General features: G+C 40.4%; 1 protein-coding gene across 1 annotated transcript in view; it reads right to left on the minus strand.

Moving 5' to 3' along the window:
- PTBP3 (polypyrimidine tract binding protein 3) overlaps positions 1-15,671 on the minus strand; it is a 47,737-nt gene extending 32,066 nt beyond the window's left edge. Inside the window, exons 1-3 of the mRNA XM_065662583.1 lie at positions 15,594-15,671; positions 13,913-14,054; positions 12,037-12,111 (exon numbers count right to left, since the gene is read on the minus strand). Coding sequence (XP_065518655.1) covers positions 12,037-12,111; positions 13,913-13,924 — 87 coding nt within the window. The 5' untranslated portion in view covers positions 13,925-14,054; positions 15,594-15,671. The remainder of the gene's footprint in view (positions 1-12,036; positions 12,112-13,912; positions 14,055-15,593) is intronic.
- Positions 15,672-16,952: the final 1,281 nt, after the last annotated feature.

Raw genomic sequence — 16,952 nt, forward strand, 5'->3', positions numbered from 1 at the left:
AAAGGCACACTCTGAAACATCACAATTTCAAGCTATAGCAGTGAAAAATTGTTAAATGTAAATTAACTGTTCTAATGCATACCTTATTAAGTTTTATAGTACATGATTGTAGAAAAAGAATAAATCTAAGGGTCATAAGAAGACTGAAAATTTCCATTACCTTCTACTTCAGCAGTAAGCTCTCCAAATATTTGTTATATTCTTTTTTTTTCTTCTGCAAACCATGTTTGCAGAGGTGCAACTCCTACTTCCAAAATGAGGACTTAATCTAAAATGCAATGCCACTTACGCCGAAATAAAAAGATTTCAAAGAAAATATAAATAAAATAAGGGTAACTTCAAAATAATATATTTGTATTAAAAATGTATCAAAAATAAAGTGACCTTACAAAGAAAAAGTGCCATTTCAATAAGCTGAAACATAAGGAAATTATAAGTAATTATCACAATCAGGCAAACCTCCTTTCCTCTGCTGCAAAGATCCCTCACAAACACATTGGCTGAACAGGCTGATTGGCAGTCATTACAAAACCATATTGTTTTCCCACAAATAGCTGCTTTCCTGCAGGCTTGAATGGTTAGTAGCTCTGTTACCAATATTGCCTGCTGTATTCCTTCTGTCTTGCAATATTCTGTCATTGCAAGTACAGGTGAATATGAACACATGACATGAAAACTCACATTTCAATGACTTGAGACTACCTAATAAATCAACTGAGATGTTTCTTTGATAATTTCAACATTTAAATATGTCTTAAATAGGAAATAAAACATTAATAAAATAAGTCATTGTCAATTTTCAAGGATCCCAAACCATCAATGACTACTCCCCCCTGAACAGAATTCCAAGAAGTTAAATTTTGTTTAGCATTCTAAATCTATGGATGATCTTTTAACGTGCTCAATATTACAATAAAAGATAAATTGATTACTAGATGCATTAAAATGACAGTTTGTCAAACTGGAGGCCAGAAATGTACCCCCAGGAAAGACACTTCACATCCCTCTCTCCCAATGATCATGTAGAATAAATCATAGAAAAGTTAGGGCTGGTGTCGTGGTTTAAGCCCAGCCATAAATCAGACCGTGCAGTCTCTGTCTCACTCTCCCCCATTCCCCTCTCCACCCCCGCTCCCAGAGGGATGGGGAGGAGAATCGAAAGAATGTAACTCCCATGGGTTGAGATAAGAACAGTCCAGTAACTAAGGTATAACACAAATCACTACTGCTACCACCAATAATGATAAGGGAAAAAACAAGGGAAGGAAAAAACAACTGCTGACCACCCTCTGTCCAATGCCCAGCCCAACCAAGCAGTGATCCAGCCTTTCCAGGTAACATGCCCCACATCCTGGGCATGACATCCTGTGGTATGGAATACATCTTTGGCTAGCTTGGGTCATATGTCCCGTCTCTGCTTTCTCTCAGCTTCCCCTCCTCCTTGGCAGAGCAAGAGACTCACAAAGTCCTTGGTCAGTGTAAACATGACTTAGCAGCAACTAAAGCCATCAGTGTTACCAGCACTGTTCCCAGTCAAAAGTCAAAAACACAGCACTGCACCAACTACAAAGAAGGCAAAAAATGACTGCTACTGCTGAGCACAGGAAAGTTGGAAAGGCCCTTATGATCATCCAGTTCCAACCCCCCCTGCCATGGGCAGGAACACCTCACACTAAACCATGTCACCCAAGCCTCTCTCCAACCTGGCCTTGAACACTGCCAGGGATGGAGCATTCACAACTTCCTTGGGCAACCCATTCCAGTGCCTCACCACCCTAACAGGAAAGAATTCCCTCCTTATATCCAATCTAAACTTCCCCTGATTAAGTTTGAACCCATTACCCCTTGTCCTACCACTACAGTCCCTAATGAAGAGTCCATCCCCAGCATCCCTATAGGCCCCCTTCAGCTACTGGAAGGCTGCTATGAGGTCCCCACGCACCCTTCTCTTCTCCAGGCTCAACAGCCCCAACTTCCTCAGCCTGTCTTCATACGGGAGGTGCTCCAGTCCCCTGATCGTCCTCGTGGCCCTCCTCTGGACTTGTTCCAGCAGTTCCATGTCCTTTTTATGTTGAGGACACCAGAACTGCACACAATACTCCAGGTGAGGTCTCACACGAGCAGAGTAGAGGGGCAGGATCACCTCCTTCGACCTGCTGGTCACGCTCCTTTTGATGCAGCCCAGGATACGGTTGGCTTTCTGGGCTGCGAGCGCACACTGAAGCCGGCTCATGTACATTTTCTCATTCACCAGCACCCCCAAGTCCTTCTCTGCAGGGCTGCTCTGAATCTCTTCTTTGCCCAATCTGTAGCTGTGCCTGGGACTGCTCTGACCCAGGTGCAGAACCTCGCACTTGGCATGGTTGAACTTCATAAGGTTGGCATCAGCCCCCCTTACAAGCGTGTCAAGGTTCCTCTGGATGCCATCCCTTCCCTCCAGCGTATCAACCGAATCACACAGCTTGGTGTCATCGGCAAACTTGCTGAGGGCACACTCAATCCCGCTGTCCATGTCACCAACTAAGATGTTAAACAAGACCGGTCCCAACACCTATCCCTGAGGGACACCACTATTTATTGATCTCCAGCTGGCCATTGAGCAATTGACCACAACACTTTGCGTGCTGCCATCCAGCCAGTTCTTTATCCACCGAGTGGTCCACCTATCAAATTAATGTCTCTCCAATTTAGAGAGAAGGATGTGGTGTGGGACAGTGTCAAATGCTTTGCACAAGTCCAGGTAGATGACATCAACTGCTCTACCCCTGTCCATCAGTTCTGTAGCCCAATCATAGAAGGCCACCAAATTGGTCAGGCAGAGATTTCCCCTTAGTGAAGCCATGCTGGCTGTCACCAAGCACCTTGTTGTTTTTCATGTGCCTTAACATGCCTTCCAGGAGAATGTGCTCCAAGATTTTGCCAGGCACAGAGGTGAGACTGTCTAGTCTGTAATTCCCTGGGTCATTCATTTTCCCCTTCTGAAAATGGGGGTTATATTTCCCTTTTTCCAGTTGTTGGGAACTTCACCTGACCGCCGTGATTTTTCAAATATGATGGCCAGTGGCTTAGCGGTTTCAGTTACCAGCTCCTTCAGGACCTGCAGATTTTTTTGATCAGGTCCCATGGACTTGTGTGTGTTCAGGTTCTTAAGATGGTCTCCAAGCACATCCTCTCCTACAGTGGGCCCAAGATCTTCATTCTCACGGTCTCTGCATCTGCCTTCCAAGACTTGGGTGGTGTGGTCAGAGCCTTTGCCAGTGAAGACTGAGGCAAAGAAGTCATTCAGAACCTCAGCCTTCTCAAAATCTAGCTTAGTATATCCCACATGACAACCTACTGGATTCTGGGGTGAGCTCAAACATGGAATGGAAGGCTACATACAGAAACCAAATTCTGCCCTTCCACTGTTGGTGGTGGTTTACTTAGTTACCCCAAGTTAATCCTTTCTCCCTTTCTCCGGGAAGTTACACTGCAGTTGACAGTACAAATTTAAGAGCGAAGCTCAGTGATTTCACATTCAAGGGTCTAGCTCCGCCTTTGCTTATAAGGGCTTCAAACATATATGTAGACTTGTACTGTATTGTTGAATTAAACTAAGAAGTTATTAAGCAACATTTTCAATTATGAAAAAATCATTCCCATTTTTGTAAAAAGGAAAATAACAGTCATTTAACATTTCAGCTGAAAGCATTTATCTGCATTAAGAGTTAATTGTTTTCAGAGAACTGCATAAATACTTTTCAGAGAACTGCGTTACTACTCTATGAAGTAAAACAGATTCAGCATGTTAGCTTGACCTCAGATAAAGAGACGTCTATGCAGACTACCAACACAAGGAAATTCAAGTCTCTAATGCTCCTGGACAAAGATCCCTGACATTTTAAATAGAAATTTCCACTTGCAAGGTGTTCTAAAGCTGGAATTACCATACAGTACACACCTCTGCTTTATATTAGAACACAAACACTGAACTCTCTGCCCCTTAAGGTCTGAAAAATCGTGCGAGTGCTGGAGCAGGAAAACAACAATGGTAGGTTATTCCACATAACTGTTTTTCATTTGTTTTTGCAAGGTAGAGTAATTTGTCTTTCCGTGATGAAGGCATGACAAAAATCAATCAGCACAACTTGCTGAGTACATCATTACCATTGCTTTCCCTTCCTGATCCTGACAATATTCATGGAAACAGATAAATATTAAACTTCCACTTTACTTTTTCCTGCCTTTAACAAAACAACACACTTTGACATTTCCCACAGCTATTCAAACTACTGTTCATATATGAAGATTGTCTTAATGGTGTGAAATATAAATTCAACTAAGGACAGTTTAACTCTCAATTTGCTCCTAGTGCAGTAGGTAGAATTCAGCAATGTTCTCCAGCTATTGGTGGTCTGAAGGACAAGCAAAGAGAAACTGTTATCTGCACTTGTCATAGAACAGCATCACACAGTCTTAGGAACTGACTTACGATCCTTTTGCATCACTATCAGATAATATATTTGGGATATAAGACAACATATGGGGAACCAGGCAACCTAAAGCCAAATCAAAGGAAACTCAAAATTAGCCATGTTGAAGTAACATTGTTCAAGTGATCTGCAGATCAGTTTTTAATACAAGTTGTTCTCCTCTCTCTGAGCAGCTGCATTTATACAATAAAATAAGTGCATTCCATGCATTTCAGCATTTCCCCTTTAAGAATAATTTATTAGCAAATATTACTTCAGAAAATGAAGTAATACACACAAGACTACAGGAGGGACAGGCGTATTAAAAAAAACCCCTTGTCCTCACTTACTTATGTAACACTTTGAACACTAATTTGGCTTTCAGTTAAACAGAATAGATTAACTGGAAAGTAATTAATCTGAAAGTCAGAATAATAATGTATGTGTTGCATGTCCCTGTTGTTTCCTTTCCCAGTGTACTAATACACCATTTTCAAAATAGCAACTAAAATAACACTAGTTTCAAAGTTAATTTCTCAAATTTATTGAGGGGTATTCCCATTTAGAGATAGTAACACCTTTGTTTTTGCAGCAAAACAAAAAGGTTTCTGGCTTGTACACTAGCTGAACTGCTAAACAAGCATCACCAATACCAAAGACGTTCGTCTCTTCCTAAACATATTGGGGTCTCTGAATAAGCGTAGTTGAATATAAAGTCCAGCTACTGCTTCACTAAGTGCACAAACATGAGAGAGCAGAAGTGAAAATTACAAAATACTCCATTTCTGCATCAAAGACATTTACATTCTAATGAGGACATGGTATAGAACTGCATTGGAAGTACCAGTCTAACAGTTTGTTGTTCACTTAAACTGAACAATAACACGATACTTCACAGACTTTCATCATTACATTTCTTTCATTACTAAAGAAAAAACAAAATCAGTAATGCTAAGTCTGCATTCAGATGTGCAGAAATCCTTATAATTCTAGCTGTCACACTTGGGACTGACTACTGGAGTATTTAAAATAAAAGACACCGTTACCTAGTGTATCACATCTGCAGTTTGATGCAGAAAGCCCAAAAGAGACATCATGATTAGACTCTGCAGGTCAGAATACTATAACATCATATACTTTGTATTTATGCTTGATACAGGGCAATAACTTTCCAATAGTATTTTGGTTTGGGGTTTTTTTTGTTGTTTTTTTTTTTTTTACTGATCATTTAAATATAGACTTTACCAGCAATAAAGATTAACATTTCCTAGTTAAACCCTTAAATACATGAGAAAGTTACTTCAGTATATTCCTTTCAAATATATTAAAAATAAAAAAACCCAAAAACAATAGGACTCTCAAAATAAGCTTTCCTAAAAATTTCAACCTAATTCTTAATAAGCAATTGAATTAAACTTAACTTTTTTTGCTCGAAGCCACAAATGTATCTATATGATGTCATGTTGTATATAGTTTTGCACCATTTTATGCTTTATAATGCACAGAAGATGCTTACATGACATAAACATCCAGTAAACCGTCTGTTTTGCATTTGGCCAAAAGAAAATTAATGTAGTCTTATAAAGTACAAGTACAAAGTACTTATAAAGTACAAAAGTCTCATAACTGGACAATCTGGTTTATAATTTTTTATTATTAAGTTAAAAAATGAGAAATATAGCTAAGATAAACAGAACAAAACCATGAGGCTTATGACTATCAATACAGATTCAGAAAAGCAACAACAAAAAAATCCAAAACAGTAAAGGCTATAATAAAAGTAGCAATGAGTGTATGTGAAAAGCTACAAAGAGATTGCTATCTTTAAACTCACTGCTAAGAGATCTGTAAAACAAAGTATAAAAAATGAAAAGAAAATGGAAGATGCTAGAAAATTATCACAAAGGTAAATAGGTTAAAGAAAGAAAAACATCGCTACGAAAGTAAAAGTGTGATGAGCTATGGATTTTTTTCTGTTCTCTTGAAAATGAAATAGCTTGACAATGCACAATACATTTAAAAAAGAAAACAACTGGCAGGATCACAACAGCAATCAACAAAAATTTCTGCAAAATTTCTATTTGAAGCATAGTTTTACTGTTAACTTTAACCGTAGTTCCTTCTGAAAACATAAAGATGCATAAACATGTTTCTGGTGTCAATCAGCCGCTCTAACTTGGATTATGAAAGATACCTACTTTCATAACTTTTGTAACTTTGATTTCTGTTGTTCTGCAGAATTAAATATACATAACTTAGTTTAAGCAAGTAATATCTGGGGAGAAAAATTCTTGCATTCCATGCATCTAAAAGCCACCACGAATTCACAGGGAGCTAGCAAAGAGATTTAACTCTGAACTGATCATTCATTTTAAAAGCATGAAAATACGTCTTCTAACTTACAAATTTTCAGAGCCTTAAAAATTGCCAAAAAAAAAAAAATTTGTATTCTTAAATTAACCATGACACTCTAAAGACACGTTTTGTCTTGCTTGTCTTTTGAGTATTTAATTTACAGCTTCACATTTAACGCCTTTTTCAGAGCGACAGAAGCTAGAAATTTCTTACTGTTTAAAAGGAAGATTCATGTTTTCAAACAATTATGTAACTCTAGGACTAACAGCTCTAAGAATTGCACACTTGATGTCAAGTGCCTAGAAAGTAATGGAAGTCTGCATGATCACATGCATCACATATATTAAGGAAGATTTGAATAAGCTTTTGTCCTAACAGATGAAACAGATACGCATCAAGATCAACAACAGTGTATAATACTTCTATTCACAAGCTCAATTTTCATTTACTACTCAATGTTTTCTAGGACAGTAGAAATGTATGCAGGAAAAATATGGTCACACCTACGGCACACAGTTCTTGTCCTACCTCCCCACTTCCTTAGCAATGTTTCTTATTGGTTTCTCACTGCATGACACTCTTTCATGCAACAGTCTCTGCTCCTCAGCCCAATTCTGCTTCATCTATTGCAACATTTAATAACAAACTACTGCTGTAAGAATCATCTTTTAGATTAAATCTTCAGTATTAATACACTAATTATATAAATGAGTTCAAAGCCATAATCTCAGACTGTCTGGAGACTCGCGAGACTGCATAGCATTAATATAACCCTGTTTTTTTTTTTCCCATACTCCTGCATATCCAGAAAGCCTACACCTTTCATTTAAAGTGTTTTGCCAAGTGCGAGGTCCTGCACCTGGGTCGAAGCAAGCCCAGGCACAGCTACAGGTTGGGCAGAGAAGAGATTCAGAGCAGCCCTGCAGAGAAGGATTTAGGGGTGTTGGTTGATGAGAAACTTACATGAGCTGGCAGTGTGCGCTCGCAGCCCAGAGAGCCAACCATATCCTGGGCTGCATCAAAAGGAGCGTGACCAGCAGATCGAAGGAGGTGATCCTGCCCCTCCACTCTGCTCTTGTGAGACCTCACCTGGAGTATTGTGTGCAGTTCTGGTGTCCTCAACATAAAAAGGACATGGAACTGTTGGAACAAGTCCAGAGGAGGGCCATGAGGATGATCAGGGGACTGGAGCACCTCCCGTGTGAAAAGAGGCTGAGAAAGTTGGGGCTGTTCAGCCTGGAGAAGAGAAGGCTGCGTGGGGACCTCATAGCAGCCTTCCAGTAGCTGAAGGGGGGCTATAAGGATGCTGGGGATGGACTCTTCATTAGGGACTGTAGTGACAGAACAAGGGGTAACGGGTTAAAACTTAAACAGGGGAAGTTTAGATTGGATATAAGGAGGGAGTTCTTTACTGTAAGGGTGGTGAGGCACTGGAATGGGTTGCCCAAGGAAGTTGTGAATGCTCCATCCCTGACAGTATGCAAAGCCAGGTTGGACAAAGCCTTGGGTGACATGGTTTAGTGTGAGGTGTCCCTGCCCATGGCAGGGGGGTTGGAACTGGATGATCTTAAGGTCCTTTCCAACCCTAACTGTTCTATGATTCTATAAATGAATGCTCCATTTTTTTCAATATATATGGACAAGCTCTTCTCTGTTATTCCCTCTCCCAAGTATCACCAGTCACACAAAATGAACTTTTCCCTTCAGCTTTCCTTCAGAATAATACACTGTCTAGCAGTCTCCGTTTCTTCCAATTCTCACTAGAATGCACAAGTTATCTGCAAAAATTATCATTTTCGCCAGTCAAAGTATACTGTGAGCTGATTTAACAGTAATAGTAAAATCATTTTACTGTTAAGCATGACTTCTTTAGTTTTAACCATACCCTTTTGCTAATAAAGATACAACCATCTACAGGAGAAAAATGATTCTGAAAAGAAATCCTATGCAGCAAATACAGCTCCTGAATTTTATTAATACTTAAATCCATGCATCCTGTTAATATTCTCTGTATTTTATGAAGTATTGGTAACTATAACAGTTACCATATTTGGGCAGTCTACAGTTTTAAATGAGACTGCTTTGGCTAAAGATCAAGTTATTAATACTTACTAGTCTACAACAGAGTTTTAATCTAGTCTTTGGAGTGCATATTTTTGAGAATTCTGGATCCTGCTGAGACCTGTCTTTTTACTGGCCATGTGTTACAAGTCCCTCTTCCTATCTTTCAAGGTACATACTGAAGCAGCAATTAGTACCATATATATATCCTATAAACAGCTCTTCCAAGAGAGCATTGCTCAGAACACGCTAGGCCATGCTTGCCACATGCATGCAATAAAATGTTGATTTTGCACACAGAAGAGGTGAACTCTATGGTTCACAAAAATAAAAAATGCCTAAAGAATCAGCATCTGTTCTTCAATGATTCTTCATCACAAACAGTATTTATGTTATTATTGTACAGTCCTCAGCCCTACCAAGGCCAATCATTACACAGCAAAAACAAGCAACAGAAAGCAGAGGCAGTAAGGGAACACAGCACAGACTGAACGATCTTTACGTTAACAATCATGTGCCATTAGTGTATATACATACAAATATACACACATACACTTGAGACTTACCTTACCTGATGGTAAGACAAAAATTGCCATTAGTAGCGTCGTTAGCACACCAATTTCCCTACAGAAACTATGTTATGGGATGCTACAGAGAAGACCTAGCAATGAAAAGTTACTTTCAAGCTACTGTTACATTTTTAAAGCACTCCATTTTAATTCAATACTGCTTTTTTCTTTTTTTTAAAAGAGCCATTGTACTTGCACAAGCTCTACTTCAACAAATTGAAAGGCATACAGTAGTGGACAGAATAGTAGTTCACAGAATAAAAGAATTATATATAAACAAAGTCATCTTCAGTGACAGAGTCAGGTAAGCCTTTCAAGCCATTTAAGTTAAGACAATTCAGTTTCTGAAGCAACAGATCACTGCTTTTCATTTTTGAGGGAAAAAAATAATCTAGAAATGCATACAATTATAGATACCAGATTATTTTATCAGGAAGTGATGTTGATACTCATTGACCTTTCCTTTAAACACTACTTTAGCTCATGCATTAAATTGGCCTAGAAGACTGGAAAATATAAGTAGTTTTGCCACCTGTACTTTCAGTCACACTTTGGCACCCAACACATATAAATACTTGGTTGTCTGGTGGAGAAATAGCAAGGAGAGCAGGGTAGGTATTATAAATTAAAACTCTCAAACAGCAAGAGACTGTGGATGTCTACAATTTGTACTCATCTTCAGAAACTGACAAGCTTTATAAGGAGAGCAAGCTTTTCTATACCTCTACAAAGAGTTATTACATAGAAACAAGTTTGCTAGCACTGACAGAAACCAAATGAAAAACAGATCACCTACTTTTGAGTTCAAGTTTCCTCCACAGAAACTAAGTTTTGCACTACATCTTCCACCACAAAGGTCTCTTAATGTTCACAGAATAACTTTACAGAAGTTCATTACAGATTTCAAACTGGTTGCTTTAGGAAAGGACAGGTAACCAAATAAGGGGTAAGGAACAGACATGAAGCTAGAGTAATTTTTCTGGTAACAGAAGATCAGAACAAGTAGCTCGTCTCTATAACATGGAGCAAGAAGGAGGAATTAGAGACTAGAAAACAGAACAGGTGAACTGACAAATAAAAAAAAGAGTATGAAGATGAATGCACTGTAGAGGGTAGTAAAGTGAGAAAATGAACAACAAAAAAAACCACAGAAATGGAACCAGAAAAAAGACCCTGATCAAGCCATGCGCAGCTAGATAGGAAAAGAAGGCCTAACAAAACCAAGGATTACTTGTAATTTATGGATTAAACTAAGACACCGAGAAACATAAGTCAGTAAAATACTCAGATGTTACAGATACTATACTTCTTTAATTTGCAGGGATCTTTGGGGTCACTTTAGCAATATGCATTTATTTCATGCTGACTGCCAAACAGAATTATAACTGTTTCCAGCCTAGAAAACTTTACAGTTAAAAGGTGAAGGCATATAGAATAATGGCATCATTCAGGCTGATAAAGACCTTTAAGACAGAGAAATCTCTGCCTCTAATGGTTGTGCCCAGTTTGCACATTCAAATGCAGCCCCTGAAGTTATGTTGTCACTCAGGACAAGCGCAAAAATGTGCTTGAATCCTCTGTTCAAAAGTATCTAAGGTCTTTTCCAAGCATTGCAGACTAGAAATTTCCTAGTAAGCAAGAACCACAAGTTGGAGCGGTACCCTTAACCAAATCACTGCAAAGTGCAGTGGAGCAGATCTGCAGTGACCTGCCTTTCGAACACCTGGGAGTTACTTCACATCCTTCTCATGTGCCACTGAACATGTAGCTACCACGCCACCTAAAGACAGGAAAAGGGTTACCAGTCCTCAGTGTCATTGGGTCTCATCCCAAACCAGGAGACAGAGATTCTAATCCTGCCTATTCCCAAACAGGTTTTGGATCATTCTTATTCCCATGATTAATGCAACCATACTCCCAAGAGATTGTAAAGTTTTGTTTAAATGGTAAGATCCTACTAGGGCGTACTGACCCCACCATACACTTGGCATGTGTAGCATGCATAATCGCATGCATACTTGCACAGAGTGTGCATACAGAAACATTGTTTCTATTCCTTTGCTTCTGGTATTTGATATTGAGACAGAATGATCAGTCTTCTCCTGGACTTTGAATGCTATTATAATACCCCATATCATTTAATGAATAAGAATAGTAGCAATTTAAACTACTTGTAGTACAGTGCGATTAAGAAAGTTCATTGCAAAGTAATGGTTAGATTATTGAATCATATAAGCATTCATACCACCGACTTTCAGGAAATATTGGGTGTGGTTTCGCAGTCAGTTGGAGTGAGCAGAGGCAATCATGCCATTGCCCACCTTTGTATGTTCACAGCTTTCCCTGCAGTGACTTAGAACTGCAAGGCAGCATGGTAGCAGAATGATTTACTACGCAGTCCACACACGACAATTGCTACACCACAAGGGGGTGCACAAATGCACTGCTGAGGTTGGTGCTGCCACACCACAGTCCCGAGTCTGATTCCAGCCACAGTCTGGATTCCAGCCACAGTCCCGAGTCTGAAAAACTTCAGCTAAGAGGGAAACAGCACGAGCAGGGAAGAGTGATACCAACAGCAACAGTCAAAATACTTTTACCTCTTCATCTACCCGCTCTTCAACATCGGGTTCAGAACGCTGCCTCTTACTCGAGCATAAGCCACATTTATGGACCTGAAAAGATACGCTGTGTTATCAACATGCTGAAAGGGGGGGGGGGGGGGGGGGGAAGAAGGAAAAAGAAGAGAAAGATAAAAAGCAAGAGTGTAATTCCATGCAACTGTTAACGAGTGCAAAAGAAAAGAATTAATAATTGTACTTTGAAACAGTGGCTGTAGGCACGCTTTTATTACATAACTAACTCCCATCCTCATGTTTTAACACAATATTATGTTTAATCAGGATATCCTTTAAAACAAAGTCAACCTAAACACACTTGTGCGTACCACCTAATACCTCCAGAATGCTTCAATTAGCACAGGATTAGTTCAGCATAAAACTTAATAAATACTTCCTGGTAGAACCCAGCATACTTAATTGCTTATCTCCCCCACCAGGTACCTTAAGCAAATCAATTTTCTTGACTATATAGCAAATCAAATAAACAGTAGCTTGACAAGTGGTAAGGAAAGTACAAGATTGATTCATATTTTGCTATTCTCATGTGTCCGATTGTGACAGGTGATTCCCGTTTCAGATTATATCAGATAATAACAGTAAACAAGTTTGTTCAGTGAACCGCAAACTCATAAGGAGAAACAATTCAATTCATACTAGGTCTATATTAGATATTTTTCAGAAGCACTTAACTCCAGGTGTGTTAGAAAACAGGGCTGAAGCAACTACAGGATACTTTTATTCTATGTAGAATATAAGTCCAAAAAAGGCTTGCAAGCCAGAAACCTAAGGATAACAATGTGCAGGTGTTTGACGTATCTAAGAGCTTGAATATCATCTTCCAAAATTCAGAAACACTGTTAAACTGGAAGATTTAATCTGGTACTGAATTTAACCTGCAGATACAAATTCTGCTGCTGTGTTTATTGTTATTCTTGGTTTTTTCCCCTTACTAGCCAACAAGGAAGCTACTAACCTCAGTTAAAAAAAAAAAAATATATATATATATATATATATATGGGCTGACTTCAATAGTCAACAAAATAGTGTAGTTCATACCAATTGTCACTTCTTCGAATTTAATTATATGAACTTGAACCACATTTTCCACCAAGTGCAATAATCTTAAATAAGGAGCCAAATTCTTTGCCACAAAGCAGTGGATCTTTTTACAGCTTTCTAGAAAATCTTCCTGATCCAAATAAAAACTGTTTCTCTGTGTCTATGTATTGTTATCCTTTCTACACATAAGGTTTGGATTTAAATCAGCCTCAATATCCCACAGAAATAAATTAAGGCCTGTATTTAATTTCTGTATTAATGTAAATGAAGTGAATGAAGTGCAAGTTTACTTCTTTCACTCAGGAAAAAAAAAAAAAAGCCACAAGCTGGTTTAGGAAAAGTTTTAGGTAGGGCAATCACAGTTTTAACGGCCGGCATTTTCAGCTAACAGTCTGAAATCTCAGAAAGTACTTAGCATCTTTTAACAAAAAAACACCTCAAATCACCAAAAACCACGGCTTCCTGAACTGTCACAGTCAACATATAACAATTCTGAGCTTACTCAAACTGCAGTTATCATCAGACACCTGTATTATAACTGAAACACCTAAAAAGCTCTGCTTCAGAAAATTTCTTAAAAAACTCCACTCAGTTGATTCACCTTTACTGTGCCCTTTGTCTTTGCCTAACTCTCTGGCAAGCAAGTTTATTAGGAAGGTACTATTTTGCCATGATTTGTACATTTAAAGAACTACATACATTTGCTCATACTATTTCTACTCGAAACATAAGTAATATCAACTTCAACTTATCTTTAGTATTAGCATCTCAAGGCAGTACACTGCCTAATACATACCTCTTCTTCCATTCTTTCTCAAATGAAATAACAAATCCTTTGTAAACTTCAAGAAGTTTTCACAAGAAACTCGTCATACTAGTTGAAAGATAATAGGAAAACCACAGGAACCATACACTCAGTTTAGGCAGTGTTCCACAACCTAAGAGGAAAAAAAGAAATTATTCTCAGAGAGATTAAAATGAAATTACAAGTAACTCATAAACACAGCTACCAGATTAAAACAGATTCTCACTCCAGTAAGAACCTTCTTAATTTTATTTTGATTTTTTCCAAAAAGTAGTTTCACAGCAAATGTGAAAAAAAAATGCTGATACATTTTTTAATAAAGTTCTCTGAAAAGATATTTCCTATGACTATTGGCTTTTTCTCGTTAACCAGCATTTACACAAAATTGGCTTTGTCAACCTGCTTCCCTGTCAAGGTTTCCACTGCAGCAATGTGAAAATATGCTAGAAAAGTTTGAGCAGTACTGTTCTGATCTGTCAGAAGGAAAAAAAAAAAAAAAAGATAATAAAAAGTTGTCCTAACTTCTGTTTCTGAAGTCCGCGATTTCAAGAGCACTTAAGATTTTATAGGTCGCTGAGGACCAGGATGCACTCCAACTTTATACCTACATATTTACATTAAATTACAAGTACTGTCTTCAGTGATCATTTCCATTTTCATGTATGTGTACTGTTATGATGAAAAAATGAAAGAAACAGTAATACACTTTACTGACATTAGGCATAGTTAGTTTCCTGGGTCCGCCGAACTTCCCACTGCGGTCAAACTTCCCAGGCTTTGGATTTTGAAAAATCAACAGGCAAAGGAAAAATATACCAGAAATCATGTTTGCCCTTAAAAACTAGTGAAGGAAGTTAGCAGTACACATACTGAACTTTTTTATTTACTTTCAAGTTAAGAAAATTTACGGAGACATACGACAGAAGTCAGTGCGCATCACACTACCGCAGCAACGGGACTCAGACTTGCCAGAAATACTCTTAGCTTCCGAGGACGACATACTACATGAATTTTTATCACTGTAACAATTTACGTGTACTTAAGGCCTTCAGCACGGTCTATAAAAATGCATTTAGGACTATACGAATAACCAGTCTGATTATTGATTAACATTGAAGAATGGATGTCAATCAGTTCACTTCCACATATGCACCTCTATTAGGTACCAGCTGCAGACAGCAGCACCTCCGCGTTTTCTTCTGCTACATTGAGGTACTTGAGGCATAAAACTTTAAAGTTACCACATGGAACTGCAATCTCTAAAAGCACATCGCGACGCCCGCTCACCGTTACGAGAGCAGCGCGCCAGTGAGCTTTTCAATACGCTAAGAGAGGTAACCCTACAACAAGGCTAAAAGCCCGACAGCAAGCCGCAGCACCCGAACGGAGGGCACCACCTCGGCCGGTAGCCCCGCGGCGGCATGGGCGAGCCGGCGGACCGAGCCCCGCGGCGCAGCGCCCGCAGCATCCCGAGCCGCAGCTGCGCTCCGCTTCCAGCGCGGCACCGGACGCCGGCCTCGCTACCGGAGAGAAGCCAGCCGCGAGCAGCGGCACGGAGGAAACGCGCCCCCAACTCCGCTGGGAAAGAAAGAAAAAGAGAACGAGGGGATAGAAAACAGGGGGAAAAAGAGAGAAGAAAGTGGAAAGAAAGGAACCCAAACGCGCCAGATACCGCAACTCCCGGCGAAGGCTCCCGGTCCCTCGGCATCCTCCAGCCACACTCTCTCCGTTCACAAGCACCAGGTGCAACGGCCCGCGGTAATATCCCCACCCTGAGCCCCGCCCCTCCGAAACCCGGCCCCCCTCCGACGCCCACCTTTCCCCTCGCTGCGTTACCTCCACCGGGGGTGGGGGATAACTTCCCTCGGCCCCCTTCTCCGCCCCCCCGGCGCGGCCACCCCGCTGCTCCGGGGAGGAAGGAACGGGTCCGGGCCGCCCCCCCCAGAGGCCTCGCCCCGCCCCAGGAGACACCAGGTGAAGCCTTCCAGGGGCTCGCGGACCCCTGCCCGCCGCTCGGTGCGGCCGCTGCTCCGGCGGCGGGGGGAAGAGGCAGGTACTGACCCAGCCATGGCCCGGTTAGCGGGACCGGGGCCAGCCAGGGGCCGGGTTGGGGCGGCGCGGCGCGGCAGGCACGATGCGCGGATGACAGCGAGCGGCCACCGCCCCCTCCCCGCCCCTCTCCTCCCCCCCCCCCCCCTTTTATGATTACAGTTCCCAATCCTCTCTCCCCTCTTCATGTAATATGTTTAGCAAGTGAGCTGCAAGCAGTTCCTGACAGATGATTCCCATCACCTGTGTCCTATGACCTGCTGGAAGGTGTTTGCTTTGATTGTGACGGGACAAGTTTTGAGTCCTGCTGTAGGAAATGAGTGGAGTGACTGGGGAAGAAGCTGTTAGGTAGCAGTTTAGAATCGTAGAATCATACAGAGGTTTGGGTTTGAAGAGACCTGAAAGATGACCTGGTTCCAAAGTCCCATGTTTGCCAAGTACTTGGCCCAATCCTTGCCTTCATCAAGGAGCACATACAGAAATGGGCACTTTAGAGTTCATGGAATATACATATCAAAACGGGTGGCTGGGCTTGATCAGAGGCTGTAAGTTGAGAGTCCTGTTACCTAAAAGTAGAATGACATGTTTTCAGCTGAAGGTGGTGAATTCTATAGTTGCAAGACACTGCTGTCTATCATCCTTTTTCTCCCCCTTTTTTTCCCCCCAAACATGGTAGCATACCAGCCCATCTCTGCTATTATAGCTGCCAGTGTGGCTAGCCCCTATCCTGTATTGGGAACTAACCTGACCTTAAAAAAATACTTTTTTTTTTCCTTTTTTTTCTTTTCTAACGAACAGGGTAGTTTTTAAACCAGGTTGGACCTCTAGTCCAGGTCAAAAAGTGTGTCTCTATGTTGTATTTCTAGTTGGGGACTGTTAGGGCAGGAAGCAAGAAAAGCATCTTGTATAAAGCATCTTGTAGAAAGGGGGAACTTTCATTTCCCTAGTGTACCTCCAAGTTTTAGTGGTTTTATAGCACAAC

This window comes from Lathamus discolor, chromosome Z (assembly GCF_037157495.1).
Source record: "Lathamus discolor isolate bLatDis1 chromosome Z, bLatDis1.hap1, whole genome shotgun sequence".
Lineage (NCBI taxonomy): Eukaryota > Metazoa > Chordata > Aves > Psittaciformes > Psittacidae > Lathamus > Lathamus discolor.